This window comes from Typopeltis vanoorti, chromosome 14 (genome assembly GCF_054136105.1).
Source record: "Typopeltis vanoorti isolate ZY-2024b chromosome 14, IOZ_Tvanoo_1.0, whole genome shotgun sequence".
NCBI lineage: Eukaryota > Metazoa > Arthropoda > Arachnida > Uropygi > Thelyphonidae > Typopeltis > Typopeltis vanoorti.
The window spans coordinates 29065735-29082061 of NC_143562.1; the positions used below are offsets into that span (position 1 = coordinate 29065735).

At 39.6% G+C, this 16327-nt stretch overlaps 1 protein-coding gene across 3 annotated transcripts in view; it reads right to left on the reverse strand.

The window, feature by feature from the left end:
* Positions 1-16327, reverse strand: part of LOC150099333 (extracellular matrix organizing protein FRAS1-like) — a 1385483-nt gene that overhangs the window by 335458 nt on the left and 1033698 nt on the right. For all 3 annotated transcript variants that reach the window (XM_090403569.1, XM_090403568.1, XM_090403570.1), the window contains 2 exons: positions 16231-16311; positions 10642-10811 (listed from right to left, as the gene is read on the reverse strand). In XM_090403569.1, the coding sequence (XP_090259695.1) occupies positions 10642-10811; positions 16231-16311 (251 nt within the window). The remainder of the gene's footprint in view (positions 1-10641; positions 10812-16230; positions 16312-16327) is intronic.

A 16327-nucleotide genomic window follows, 5' to 3' on the forward strand; every position in this document is an offset into this window, starting at 1 on the left:
AAGCCCTGGATAACAAGGGTAGCCAATGGTAGGCCGTATGTATGGCAGCAGGATTCGGCCCCTTGCCACACCTCTGGGAAAAGTCAAAAATGGTTGTCTGAAAATTTCTACGACTTCACCAGTCCAAATGTTTGGCCTCCAAACTCCCCAGACCTTAACCCCATGGATTATTTTGTATGGGGCGCAGTTGAAAAAGACACCAATCGCACTTCCAGTAATACAAAAGCCCAGTTAATGGATAAAATTAAAACAGTTTTTGCGGCCCTTCCCAGGGAGACTGTAGCATCAGCTTGTTCGAGGTTCCGAAGCAGAATTGAAGCTGTGATCGATGCTAATGGTGGTTATTTTGAGTAAATCTTGTTGATAGTATTGTAATTAACTCTGCCTGTAATGTTTTTTTGTCAATTCATTAAATTTAATAGATACAAAGAAGATTTTCTTTTTCCTTACGAAACTGTCAAATTTATCCCGAACACCCTGTATATCTATCTGCACATGCTGCAAAAGTTCAGCATAGTCAGTGGTCTTCGCATTAACGCACAAAAAACTAAAATCAAAAGTTTTGGAAATTTCCATAGCACTGGACTTCCCTACGGTTTAACGCTACAGACACAGCCCTAACAATACTAGGTGTGCCTTTTTTAGACACCCTAGCACTACCAATCCAAAAATTGCAGGAGACAAGCAGGGACAGGATAAGGCTGTTCAAACCAACCTTTTTCTCCTTTTATGGCAGAGCGACAGTAATAAGAACAATCGTCACCCCAATGCTGATGCACACTGTCAACATCACAGGCATCACACTGTCACAAGAAAATAAATTATCAAAAGAACTCATTGATTTCTTCTGGAATGGGAGAAAACATGAAGTAAAGAAAGAATACCTACAACTCAAACAGGAAGAAGGGGGTTACGCTCTGCCCGATCACAAAAGCTTCCTACAAGCAAACACGTTCAAAACCGTACGGAAGGCCTTAAACTCCAACCACATTTCTGGCCTGCTAATTAAATACTTTATAGGACTTTTCCTCCCGCTCTTTGGGATCACGGACTATGCTGGACCCCGCTCAAGGGGGGGGTTCCCAAGTGGTACCGTACATTAGTTAAATCGATCACAACACTCAGAGACAGAGGAATAGCAATACTCACACACAAACCCAAAGCAGTATACTGGGATTTCTTCCAACTTCCAACTTTCATTATTTGTCCTGAGATACACCCAATCTCAGGACAAATAATGAAATTCTCTTCAGAAATATCAAAAACAGCTGGGGACAGCCTTTTCATCGAGATCTAGCCTGGAGAATAGCCTATGGGTGTCTCCCGGTGAAACAGATGAAATCCCGGTATGTACCTAGCCCGTGCGACTCCTTCTGCGATGTCTGCCGGGATGTGGAAACGGTGGACCATTTCTTTTATTTTTGCCCACCAGCCCAAAGCTTCTGGCGGAGACTTAGCACAGCATTGGAAATCCCCATGCTGACAGTAGAAGAGGTCGTACGGATACAATTCCTCCCACCAGTCCAAAAAACCCAAAAGTTCGCTATCTTCCTAATCAACGTATTAAAATATCACATTTGGAAGGTACGGAAAAAATCCCAGGTACGAGACGCAAATTTAATGCATGCAAGAATAAGGAAGGGTTTCATTTTCTACCTACCCAAATTTCTTGCACAAGAAAGGCACGTACTAGGACATTTTAAATTTGTGAATCAATACTGCAAACCACCGATAATATGCTTTCTTATACAGGGACGCATCAAGCCCTATATATCTCTTTAGAACCCACAAAACCCCACCAACCAACCCCCCCCCCCCCAGGAAAAAGAATAACCACTCTGTCTTCCCTAGTCACAAAGCTTTCGCTTGCACGGTTTCTTTTACTTGAAATAAGGGGGTAGAGCTGAGAACCCGGGCTGTGGAGGCATACGGCGAGGCGGTGCCGCTCCTCGCGAGCGGCATCTCCCGGGCCAGTCTCTACCCCATTCTAAGTCCCAATGGTACCAGGTCTATAAGTCCCTATTCATTTCAACTCACCGGACCTTAAGTCCTGTTATTTTATTATTTGGATTTTTTTTAATTTAAATAATAAAATTTATATTTTAAATGTATTCAAAAAAAAAAAAAAAAAAAAAATTCATTTTTTTTTTTTTTTTTCTCTCCGGACCTTAAGTTCGACCTCTATGATCAATTTATATATTTAGCCCGGACCATAAGTCCTCAGTTTCTCAATAACAGCAGTAAAATTTAATTACCCGGAATACAAATAAGGATATTATATTTAGTAACACAAAAAGATCCTCTAAGTAAATTATTAATTTGGATAACATCATATGCGAACCCTAGACAAAAGTCTATGTTTAACCTTTTTTTTTTTTTCTGAACAGATAAATGGAGATTATGTGTTACAGACCAATTAGCCTAATATGGCTAAACAGGTTGACTGAGGCCTCTTTTACCTCCTGCTATCCTACTCTATCTTACATCATACTCCTCTCTTACTGTCTGCTGACCCTCAGCACACTTTATTCTCCAAAGGCCAATGATGAGAGCCATGAAATCCCATTCTACCTCAATAAAGGTCGAAACTAGTCTGGGTAGTGGCCCTTCCCTTAATGCATAACATTAGACATATCCACAAGGAGATGTGTTTTGCATTATAGGAGATACTGAGATAGGAGTGTTGGTAGCTTGCTCCACCTTCGCAACGAGTTGCCCTGGTGTTGTACCACCTTAACCCAGTCCTGAAGACACTTTCAGGTGCAAACTTTGTTTGTTCACACTTGGATAAGATTAAACTAAATTTATTGTAATCACAAACAGTTCTTTCATTATGTGGCAAGTAAGCGTTAGAATAACTGTGGAAGATTGACTTTAATGAGTGACAATGGTTGGGAGGTGAGAGAAGCAGATAAAATAGTTCAGTTACTGAATGACTACTTTGCAAGGATATATCATCCTAGTGAGGTTTACTGCTTTAACGTATGACAGACAATGTGATAATGGAGATGGTTGAATGGGAGGTTCTTAGGGTATTGCAGAATTTCAATATAAATACAGCTGTGGGATTAGATGGGATATCATCTTGCATTTTGCAGCAATGTGCAAAGGAACTGCCAATGCCTCTGATTAGGCTCTTTCAGTCTCAGCTCTGGTAGAGTTCCAAGGGAGTGAAAAGAGGGCAAAATAATCCCCTTACATAAGGGAAGTTCTAAGACTGCACTAGCAAATTATAGACTAATCAGTATCTCAGGCATTGTGGAAAAATTACTTGGAATAAAGAGAATTCAAGAATGAGTGGATAAAAATATGATTTTGTATGAGGGACAGCATGGCTTTGTGAAGGTTGGTCATGTCTTAGTAATTTACTTTTTTTTTATAGTAGCTGATTTTTGGATAAAGAAAATGGCCACAAAATGATTCTTCTGGATTTTGCAAAGGCATTTGACAGATTTACCACACTGAACTCTGTTATGCAAATTAGAATAAATGGGGATAGATATGCCACTGGTTATGTGGATAAGAGGGTGGCTAGCAGACAGATATCAAAAAAGTGGTATATGGAGAGGCAGAATCAAAACGAAAACAGGTGACTAGTGGTGGTGTGCTGCCAAGTCAGTACTGGGACTGCTGTCATTTAATTTGTACAAAATGATATAAGAAATAACCTGAAAGAATATATTCAGTTGTTTGCTGATGATGAAAAATTAAATAAATAATAATTAATCAAGGTGATGTGGAAGCTTGCAGGATGATTTAAATAAGATTTTGTATGAGGGACAGCATGGCTTTGTGAAGGGTTGGTCATGCCTTAGTAATTTACTAACTTTTTTTATTTATAATAGCTGATTTGGATAAAGAAAATGGCTACACAATGATTCTGCTGGATTTTGCAAAGCTATTTGACAGAATACAACATGGAACTCTGTTATGCAAATGAGAACAAATGGGGATGAATATGCACTGTTAAGTGGATAAGAGGATGGCTGCTGGAAAGATATCAAAAAGTGGTATATGGAGGGACAGAATCAAGGCAAAAACAGTTGACTAGTAGTGTGCTACAAGGTTGGTGGAACACTACTGTTCAATTTGTATGAATTATGAATACTGTTTAATATTCAGTTCATTGCTGATGATGCCTATTTAACTGTCCTGCAAATTCTACACCTCAAGGCGATGAGGAGAACTTGCAGTATGAATTAAATAGGCTGTCAGTATGGGCAAAACATAATGGGTGTCAGCTTAATGTGGAGAAATGTAAAATTATGCATTTTGGGATAAATAGATTACAAGCTGTGAATCACGTTGATGGCACTGTACTCCAGGAAATAGCTGAAGCTAAAGATTTAGGGGTAGTGGTAGACAGAGTTAAAGTTTAGAGGACATATTGCTAAGGTTGAATATTGCTAAAGTAGCCCATAAGATTATTTGGCTATTGAAGAACAGATTAACATGTAGAGATAAGGAAGTTGTTATTCCTCTTTATAAGGCCTTGATACAACCACATCTGGATTACTGTGGGGAAATATTTCAGCACTTGGTTAAATTGGCCAGAACATGGGGTCATCCCTGGAAGTTGAAAAATGGTATGGTTATTAGGGCTGTGAGGACTGAACGTTTTGCTTGGATAGTCATGAATGAGTGGAATGGGTTACTAGTGTCAATTGTGGGTGCTTTTTCTGTTAATGGGATCAAGGAGAGGTATGATAGATTGTTCAGATATTTTGGGTCTCCCACGATGAGTCTTCAGACTTCATGTAGTCTCCATATAATTAAGCTAATATAATTAGCATAATTAATTAGAACAAATAATTAGAATAATTATTATAATCAAGCTAATAATTATTCTAATTAATAGCTTAATTATGATCTTAATTATTAGCTTATTTTATCACTGTTTGTGTTCTCACTACCTACCAGGCAATGCATTCCAAGGTCTAACCACCCTCCATGCAAAAAAGCCACTACTCACCCTCTTACTGAACCCTTCTATTTGTAACTTCCAGGGATGTGTCCTTTGTCCTTGCTCCTTACTTTTGATCTATCATATGAAAGAACTAACCAATATCAATTCTGTAACTACCTTTCAACAATTTAAATAACTCAATCACGTCACCTCTATTTCTTCTATCTCTCAACTAAACTCAACAATCTGCATGTTTTCACCTTGTAGCTAATATTTTACTGTCCTGATATCATTTTTGTTTTCCATCTTTGCAACCTCTCTAAGGTTAATTTATCCTCTTCAAATCATGGTGACCAAATCTGGGCACGATAATCTATGTGGAGTCTGATCAGGTATTTATACAATGGAACTATTATTCTTCTATCTCTGCTGGTCAGTGTCTTTCTCAGTATTGCAACAATCTTCTTGATTACCTACACCACCTTTGCAATATGTCTCCTAAACTTCCAAGTTTTTGTCAATTATCACCCCAAAGTCTCTTGCCTCCTCCTCCACTTCTTCTAGTACAATTCCTCCAACAGCTATTCACAAACATCTATGAGATTCAAACCCACAATCTACTGGTGGCAGAGCAGAGATGATATCTCATGGCAACTAGACTGGCCAATCAGCTGATTGGCTAGTCTAGTTTCCCCCCCTCATGACCCCCATCAGTAGTGTTACCCTGTGATACATTGCTGGTGCTTCAGACAAAAGAAGCCCAAGAGATGAATCACAGGTAACATGAAGCTAATGTTCCAAACAAGGCATCCAAAGGTACCAAGCCTCCTGGACCACTTACAGCAACTATGATGAATACAAAACTTAAAAAAAAGCTGCATGCCAGCTTGATCATCACCTGGAATAACAAGGATCGTGTTGCTTGTTTGGGTGGAGGGCAAGCTTCAAAAAATAAGTTACAGTCCCCTAAACAACACTGTCTCAAGATATGTTGCTTAAACATAGGACTATCTAAATCCAAAGCCAAAGTCATTGGCAAAATAGCCAAAGACAAAGCAATTGACATCTTGGCTCTCTAGGAAACCCATGTGCCTGACACAGCTCTCAATAGACTAAAGATCCCAGGCCTAATTCTCGTGTCTTATAACTGCCATCCCAAGCATGGCCTGGCAACCTACATCTGGCCTGGCCTCAAGGACATAGCCCAATGTGTACGTGATGCAGAATACTCCATAGGTATTACAGTTCAAAATACCACCATCTACAATGTCTACAAACCACCATCGCAATCCTGGCCTCATCAGATGGACCGACCACCACCTCACCCTGCTATCTATGTTGGTGACTTCAACTCTCATCACACCATGTGGGGCTATTCCTCTAACAACTGGGATGATAATAATCTAGTTAACTGGATGAATACATATAACCTGTATTTGATTTACGATGTCAAGCAAGAAAGCACTCTCCACTCAGCCAGATGGAACAGAACCTACACCCCAGATCTGTGCATAGTCTCTAAAGGCTCTGAAGACCACCCTCTGCCAACAACCAGAACCATCCTCAACAGATTCCCTAATAGTCAGCATTGTCCTACACTAATAGAGACAGGCATATCAATCCCAATCATCAGCAGAGCACCAATCGCTAGATGGAACCTTCACAGATCCAACTGGAATGCATTTCAGAAGCAAATCGAGCTAACCATTAAAGCACACCCACCCCTAAATGCTATCCAAGATTTGTTAAACTAATCAAAATTACTAGAGGCTACAGAAAACAATACACCCATGCTGGAGTAGAAAAAATGAGGAACTTTCAGCCAAATGTGAAGAGACTGAACACCCAACTGTTGCTAAGGAGCTCATAGCAACGCTGGACAAAAAAAAAACAGAAAGGAAAGATGGATCTCAACCATCCATGAACTCGATTTCACCACATCTAGCTGGAAAAGCTGGTCACTTCTGAGAAAATTAGGTGGGGCAGAACCAACAACACACAAAACAACAGAGATAACTCCTGATCAAATGGCTAATCATTTATTGAAAACCTCTAAGATATGTCCCAACTCTATCAGGAAAATTACTGTGCAATCTTCCATCAGACAAATCCTGAAGACAGACCGTGAGCTTCCTGAACTTGTACACCCAGTATCTCGGGAAGAGGTACAGGTAGCCTTAAAACTCACCAAGAGTGGCAAGGCTGCATGAGTGGATGGTATCCTCCCCAAGTTTCTAAAACATCTCGGTCAACAAGGCCAAACCCTTTTCTCAAAAATTATAATGACTGGAAAATTACTAAACCTGTGGAGGGAAGCCAAAATAATTGACGTACCCAAACCAGGGAAAGATCCAAATGATGTCAAAAATCTATAAGTATCTACTTGCTTTGCTCCACCTTTAAGCACTTTGAAAGAATTCTCCTTAAAAGAATTTCACCACTCATCAAAAGAGCACTCCCAATTGAAAGCTGGCTTCAGACCGGGAAGAAGTTGCTGTGACCAGGTCCTAGCCCTGACAACACAGATTGAAGCATGCTTCCAGAAGAAACTTAAATCTGGAGCCACTTTCATTGACCTAACATCAGCTTATGACACAGTCTGGATCAGGAGCCAACTCCTAAAGCTAGGAAATATTATAAGGTGCAAAAAAACTTTCCAGCTTTTTGAATCCATTGTCTCCAACAGAAAGATCCACATCCATATTGGCAGAAAAAAGAGTAGGCTCAGATTCCTTCACAGTGGTCTCCCACAGGGCTCTGTGTTATCCCCTTTACTCTTTAAAATCTACGTGTATGACTTACCACATACCAGCTCAAGCAAGTATCTGTATGCTGATGACCTAGCAATCCTACATCAATCTACCTCCTTTGCACCCTGAAATCAACTTTGAACACAGACCTAAACATCCTGGCAGAGTACTTCAAGCAGTGGTACTTGAAGTCAAATCCAACAAAAACTGTGTCCACACTATTTCACCTGAACAATGTAAAGGCGATCGACACCTCAACCTTTTTTTCTGTGGAAAAATGGTAGAATATGAGCCTCATATTCTACCATTTTGAAATACCTTGGAGTGAGCCTGGACAGAAGCCTAACCTATAAAAGGCACATCACCAACCTGTCCAACAAAATTAAAACGAGAAACATTATCATTTGGAACAACCTGGGGTTTTGGTGCAGAAGTCCTAAGGTCATCTGCACTAGCCCTCACATTCTCTGCAGCAGAATATTGTGCCCCTGTCTGGAAAAGAAGTGCACACACTAACATTATAGACACCCAGCTAAACTCTACCATGTGCACAATTAGCAGGACAGTGAGAAGCATCCTTCTTTCCTGGCTGCCTGTCCTATCTAACATTGCTCCACCAAACATACGGGATGACAAGCCTCGATTAAAGAATTTAATAAAGCAATGAGCAACCCACTCCTGCCCCTGCACCAGACTCTCATAAATCCACCTACTGTTCACCTAAAATCTAGAAAGCCTTTCTGGTCCATGGATGAACTCTCTTCAGCTGCCTTGCCATCAATACCTGACATGTGGAGAGAATACTGGTCCAACAATCTCCCAACAAACGGCTTCCTGGTAGAAGATCCCTGTGCTCTGCAGCCTAGTTTGCTCTTCCTAGGAAGATTTGGTCATCAACCAACAGGATCGGAACTAACCATGGCAGATGTGGCTACTACCTACTACATAAATGGAGGCTGTTAGACCACCCTTATTGTGACTGTTCTCCCTTGGCTCAGACGATTACTCATTATTATTATTATTATTATTATTATTATTATTATTATTATTACATCAAACCTCCAGGGAGTCCAAAGACTCATCAAGGGAAGGCATGTACCCTACAACTCTTCATCTGACTACTCCACCAACCTTCATCATCTAACACCAATGCCATCTACCACCGACTACCACCACTAGCACTTTCACAGACAATCACAAATATCCATGCCCACAGTGGGATTCAAACACGCAGCCTTTTGGCTGAAGAGCGGATACACTAACCACTTGGCCAACCAGGCTGGCATATCGTGAACGACTGCCCAAGACGCCAATTTCATTGTGGTGGCCTACAGGACATCAACAAGGTGAAGGATGAGGCCGTGGATTGGCTTTTCAGACTGGACATTGACCTGTAGCTGTTCTGTACTCCTTTTGCCATAAGAATAAATAAATACTAATATGTAACAGCAAAGCTCAAAGCTTAGTGGAAATGGAGATGTCTCCATACATCAGTGTCTCCATATAGTAGTGATGTCTATATAATAGAGATGACCTTATATAGTAGTGGGAAAGGTTGTCAGTATGTTGCTAAGGTATGACAATGATGAGTTGAGATGAAGAGCCAAAATCATGAATGGTATGTTAGTGGAACTATGTGAAATGAAGGGAGTAAAGTTTGTGGATGTTTGGCATGTGTTTGAGGGAAGAGTGGAATTATGCAGGTGTGATGGGTTGCATTTGAATGGATTTGGAGTGAGCGAGTGCACTGGAGAAAGTGTTGCTAGATGGAAATACAGTGTGAGTAATATAATGTATTTGCATATGCATGATATCAGTAATAATACCAAATATGCATAATGCATATTTGGCATTATTCAGGGGCCACATTGTACAAGTTGTGAAGAGCTCACATCAGATAATGGCAATGATGCAGAAAACCCGGACATGCAGAAATTAAGAGGTAATGATGCTAGTGCATAAGGCCTTGATCAGGCCTCATATGGATTATTGAGCAGGTTTGTTCAATAATCCATATGAGTTTGTTCACTGGATTTTCATGGTGACAAGGATATATGTTCAGAAAAAATTCACAATGATGGTCAGTGGTCTTTGGAAGGTGGAGTACGAGGACAGATTGAGAGAATGTAAGTTGCAATGCCTCGTGAATAGGAGGAAGGGGTGGGGATATGATTGAGACATATAAGCTAGTTAGGGGTTGTTATCAGGTTGACATGGAAGAGATTTTTCATAGAATTGGAGAGGGGGGGGAGTAGAACAAGAGGCCATCACTGCCAACACTGGAAACTGTATAAGGAGGGGTGAGTAGAGGAGTGAGGAGTAGGTTCTTTGCATGGAGACTGGTTGGTGAGTGGAATGCATTGCCTGAGTATCTTGTGAATGTAGACATATTGAATCAGTTTAAGGCATGGTTGGATGAGCATTGTGTGCAATAGTGTGTACCTCCCAAGATGAGTCTCTGACTCCATGGAGGTCAGATGTTAATAATAATAATAATAGTATAACCCACTCATAAGAATAAAATCAATTGTTTGTTTATTCCTGCTTCTTATATATCTACATGAATTTATTGGCCCGTCACCTTCCACATTATTTTCAATTTTATATAACTTTCAGCTTCACTACAGTTCAGGTACTAAATAGTATAGAAAATGCAATAAAAATCTTTGAAGTAACTAATCTGAAAATGCTACAACTGAGGCAATCATCTTTACCTACAAGAATATTCAGGTATGTTTTCTAGTGAGAATTTGTTCTAAAATAAATTTTAATGAGCAAATAAAACTTAATTTTTGCCTTACATGTTTTTCACATTCCATTTCTAATAAGCATTGCTTGCATGTATTTCTATCAAATAACTGGAGTAACATGAAATAAGATTTCAAAAATCCAAGCATTACTAATATTAGATAAATGTTATTGATATGTATGTTATAGAGTATTTTTTTAAAATGTATCAATCAATCACAGAACCACACTCTTTACCTGTATTTTGCATATGGCTCTTGAAGCTCCAACAGCAAAGAAAACTCTAGAAATGTCTGATTGAGGTCTTGTTCGATAATCAGAACCAGTTTCCAGTTGACTGATTCCACTTCCATGTGCTGTAAGTGGACTGGTAGAACAAATCACAGAAACTGTCTGACTAAGATCACCTAAAATAAAAATAATAACTGCTTTAATGTTTCAAACACTGCTGTGTAGGTATATACTAGTCATAAAGAATGAAAAAAAATTATAATAAGTATTATCATAATTATAGAGGACTTTTCAATGACATAATAGCTAGAATGTGTGACAAGAGAGGACTGGAATATGTGGATGCTTGGAATGCATTTGAGGACAGAGAGGAATTGTATGCAAGAGATCGCTTACATTTGAATGAGGAAGGACGTAGGCATCTGGAGAGATTGCTGTTCTGAACGAGTCAGTGTGTCCCAGGAGGGTGGTAGCAGGGGTGGTCTCTTGTGGGAATGGCTACTTGGGAGAAGGGGGACAACATCAGGTAACACTGAGCCCAGTGGAGTCTAGAGGGGATAATGCTGGGTATAGATATAATGGCATTTATATGCTTTACACTAATGCCAGGAGAATCAGGAATAAGGGAGAGGAATTGGTGGCACAGATAGCATCAGCCTGGCCAAAAATTATTGGGATCACTGTGATATGGTTGACAGAAGAGGATATAATAACAGGAATAGAAGTCGCTGGGTACAGCATTTTTAGGCAGGATAGGAAGGGAAAGCATGGTGGTGGTGGTGGAGTACTGCTTATGATAAGTGATGACTTATGTCCTCTAAGAGTGGAGGCTCTCGAAAGCAGTGACAGTAATGATTTTGAAAGCATATGGTGTTAGGTAGAGGTGGGCAAGAGGATATTTAGTGTGGTGTTGCTACAGACCAAGGAGCATAGAAGGTGGGGACCAGGAGATGTTTAGACAGCTGAGTTTGGCAAGTGAAAGCAGTGCCATGCCAGTAGTGTCCAGTGCCTGTGTGCAAAACTTTAGTTGGCGCTCCTATCTCCTCCCCTCCAATAAAAATGCTTTAAAAAACGTTTTTTCAAAGTATTTCCTCCTCTTTGGCATCTTTAATATCCTGGCGCCTATGTGTGTCGCACATATTGCACATATGGCCGGTGCACCCCTTGAGTGCAGGAAGAATGATTGTTATGAGAGATTTTAACTACAGTAGTATAAATTGGGGAGAGAAAGATGCATGTAGCAATAAGGGAATGGAATTTCTAGAATTCTTGAGGGACAAATGTCTTAGGCAACATGTAATAGAGGGAACAAGAGGTTCAAGATTTTTGGATTTAGTTATAGCATCAGAACAGTTGATAATAACTGAGATGACATCAGTCTCACCAGTTGGAGAGAGTGACCATGTGGTTTTAACTTGGAAGATAAATAGACATGCAGGAGTATCAAAGAGACGGGAACATATGTGGAATTATATGGCAAGTAATTATAATAGTCTAAGACATCAATTTGGAGAAGTTTCATGGAGGGAGGAATTGGAAGACCGGGATATCATTAGCGCTTGGGAAATTGCGAACGAATATTTATTAGCAGCAATAGTAAACTGTATTCAACAAGTGAAGAAGAGGACACAATTTGGAGTAAAGTGGATGACAAACAATATTAAACAGGAACTGCATGTAAAGAAGAAGCTATTGAAGAGATATAGGAGACAGGTGAAGAGTAGATGCATGAAAAATATAAGACACAGGCCAGGAGAGTGATTAGTATGGTATGGAAGGCAAAACTGGAATATGAGAAAAGATTGGCCCTAAAATCCAAAGAAAATCCTAGGGAATATTTCAGCTATGTGGCCAGTAAGAGGAGAAATGACTGTGGAAGAATGACATTATGGGATAAAAATGGGAATAGAGTGACTGATGCAGAGGACATAGTGGAATTGTTCAATGAACACTTTATTGGAGTATTTCATCCTGGAGGAGTCAGTTTTAATACTAGAGGGATAGGGCAGGTTCGAGGTTTAGAGGTACATGAGGAGAGTGTGTTTCAAATACTGAGTACTCTGGATGTCAGTAAAGCTGTGGGACTGGATGGTATTTCACCTAGCACATTTTGAGAAAATGTGCTAGGGAACTGACAGTGCCTTTGACCTGGCTTTTTAATGAAAGTCTGGCTGCGGGAAGGGTGCCCATGGATGGAAGGAAGGTAAGAAGGAAGGTCTGCTACCGCCCTTATGCCATTGCATAAGGGCGGTAGCAGACTGGAAGTGTCTAATTATAGGCCAGTTTGTGTGTCATCAGTAGTTGTTAAGATCTTGGAGAAAGTAGTGAGGGACCATATACAACATTGGGCAGATAAGGGTAATGTTATCTGTGAGAGTCGACACGGATTTTTGAAGGGGCGCTCTTGTTTTAGCAATATGCTAGCCTTTTATAATAAAGTTACAAAAGCATTAGATGAGTGAAAGCCATATACTGCCATTTTCTTAGACTTAGCGAAGGCATTTGACAGGGTGCCACATGATAAGCTGATATTTAAGTTGCAGCACATGGGTCTGGATGTCAGATTGGTCAACTGGATTCAGGATTGGCAGTCCTATAGGTATCAGAGAGTTGTGTATGGTGGGGCAGTTTCAAGGATGCAGAGGGTTACAAGTGGGGTCCCACAGGGCTCAGTACTGGGACCTATATTATTATTATTATTATTATTATTCCGAGCAACTCCAAGGAGTTGACAGACTCATCGAGGGAGGCCCTAACATCATGTCAAGAACAACTATTCGACATTCACACAGTATCTATCACACCTGGCCTTGAACTCATTCACGGTCGTAGCACCCACAACAGACTATTGTTTATTAATGAATATTGAATTAATGAATATAATGAATATTGCTTAACCTTTATATCAATGACATTGTCAGTGGATTGCAAGAGGATATTCAGTTGTTTGCGGATGATGCGAAGCTGCGAAGGATTATTAGTAACAGTCCAGATGTGGTAGCCTGCAAGAGGATTTGAATAAGCTAGATAGATGGGCAAATGAATGGGAGGTGTCGATTTAATGCAGCAAAATGTAAGGTCTTGAGGTTTGGTAAACATTGATGGGACACTGCACACTCTATGGGAGGAGTTATACCAGAGGAAGTAGGAGAGACAAGAGATCTGGGGTTGATGATTGATAGAAAACTGAAATTCAGGGGACATATTGCACTTGGACATATTGGACATATTGATTTATGACCTGTGTCCCGGCGCTCCGCTATGAAGGGTGCGCCAGGACACAGGTCATAAGTCATAAGCCTCCGTGCATTAACCACATGCCCACTTCCGCCGCCCTGGAGATATCATTAGTGCTTGGGAAACTGCGAAGGAATATTTGTTAGCAGGCAGTAATAGTAAGCTGTATTCCACGAGTGAAGAAGAGGACACAATTTGGTGTAAAGTGGATGACAAACAATATAAAACATGAACTGCAGGTGAAAAACAGGTTATGGAAGAGAGATAAGGAGAGGGGTGGAGAGCAGATGCATGAAGAATATAAGACTCAAGCCAGGAGAGACTAGTATGGTGAGGAAGATAAAACTGGAATATGAGAAGAGATTGGCACTAAGATCCAAAAGAAAATCCTAGGGAATTTTTTAGCTATGTCACCAGTAGGAGGAGAAATGATTGTGGAAGAATGACATAGTGAGATAAAAATGAAAATAGAGTGACTGATGCGGAGGACATAGTGGAGTTGTTCAATAAACATTTTATTGGAGTATTTCATCCTGGAGAAGTAAGTTTTTAATACTGGAGGTAGAGGACAGGTTCGAGGTTTAGAGGTGCCAGAGGAGAGTGTGTTCCAAATATTGAGTACCCTGGATGTCAGTAAAGCTGTGGGACTGGATGGTATACCACTACGGGTTTTGAGAGAATGTGCTAAAGAACTGACAGTTTCACTGACTTGACTTTTCAGTGAAAGTCTGGCTAGGGGAAAGGCATTCAAGGAATGGAATGAAGTTAAGATAGTGTCATTGCATAAAGATGGTAGCGGACTGGAAAGATATTGGAGAAATTCGTCAAGGACCATATACAGCACTGGGCAGACGAGGGTAATGTTATATGTGAGAATCAACATGGATTTGTGAAAGGCACTCTTGTTTTAGCAATATGCGCATTTTAATAACGTGACAAGAGCGGTTGATGAAGGAAAGGCATATACTGGCATTTTTTGGGGTGTTACAAAGCCATTTCACAGGGTGCCACATGATAAGCTGATATTTAAGTTGCAGTTTCATGGGTTTAGATGTCAGGTTAGTCAATTGGATTCAGAATTGGTTGTCTGATAGGTATCAGAAAGTTATGGTGGAGAAATATCAAGCAGGTAGACGGTTACAAGCGAGGTCCCACAGGGCTCAGTACTGGGACCTGTAATATTTATCCTTTATATGAATGATATTGTCAATGGACTGCAGGTGAATATTCAGTTGTTTGCAGATGATGGGAAGCTGGGAAGGGTTATTAGTAATAGTGCAGAGGTGGGTCTCCCCCCTCTAATTCCTCCCTCCATGGAACTGCCTGAAGTTTCTATCTAAGAGTATTATAATCACCTGCCTTATAATTCCACATATGTTCCCTTTTCTTTAATACTCCTGCATGTCTATTTATCTTCCAAGTTAAAACCACATTTGTGCAGCACTCATGGGTTTGGGGATTATGAAGTAGTCACTAAACTCTTGATAAGGAGATTTTATCAGGAGTTTATCTCACCCCTGCCACAAATCAGGGGTGAGATAGCTGTATGTCTGTTGAATTACCAGATAAGCTACTTTTGCAAAATTCCCAAGAATTGAAGTAGACCCATTTGCAGATGTGTAGCAGTCTTCAATTCCAGCCATAGTTAACAAATTTTTAGGATTAACAACGTTTTTGTAATAGATAGAAATAGATTGAAAATATCATAAATTGATATTTTCAAAATTCCCAATATCACTCCATTTATTTCTCTTATAGGCAAAAATAAAATCAACAGTCAATATCCTATTTTTTTAAAAAGTTGTTCTTCTCTTAGACCTTCCCCTACTTTATCTCTTATTACTATTAATATTAGATTTTCAAAAATCTTTGCGTGTAGACATAAAAATGTGTGTGATAAAAGGACCTCCCAGATAAGTCTTTGACTCCATGAGGTCTTGGGATGGTAATAATAATAATGTAATAATAATTATAACATTCCCTCCTTAAGCTCCCATTATGCAGAAGTAAATCTTCTTTGTCCAATTATCAGCTATAATCTTCTTTCTAAAGATGTTATGAAATGATTTCAACCCTGATCTACCACATCCACCTATTTTCCTGTTTTAAGAGATCTACACAATAATGCTGTCTCAGCATCCTAATCTTTGTTCTGATTGTTATACCAGATTTTTTTCTCCATTTACTAAAAACCATAGTTCATCATTACTTGTATTTTTTATTAATAGGTGTACATAATATTTTCTGTTATATAACACTATTAAAAATAATTAAGATGCTGTCAACAGCTATGGATAATGTTTAATGAAAAACAGAAATGTTGAAATATCAAGAATTTTAAATCAGAATTTAACAAACCTTTTCTAATCACTGGTATCAACAGCTGATAATCAGATTCTCTTACATGAAATGTTCTGCTTTCAAAACTAATAACAGGCTCTGATAAAAAGAAACA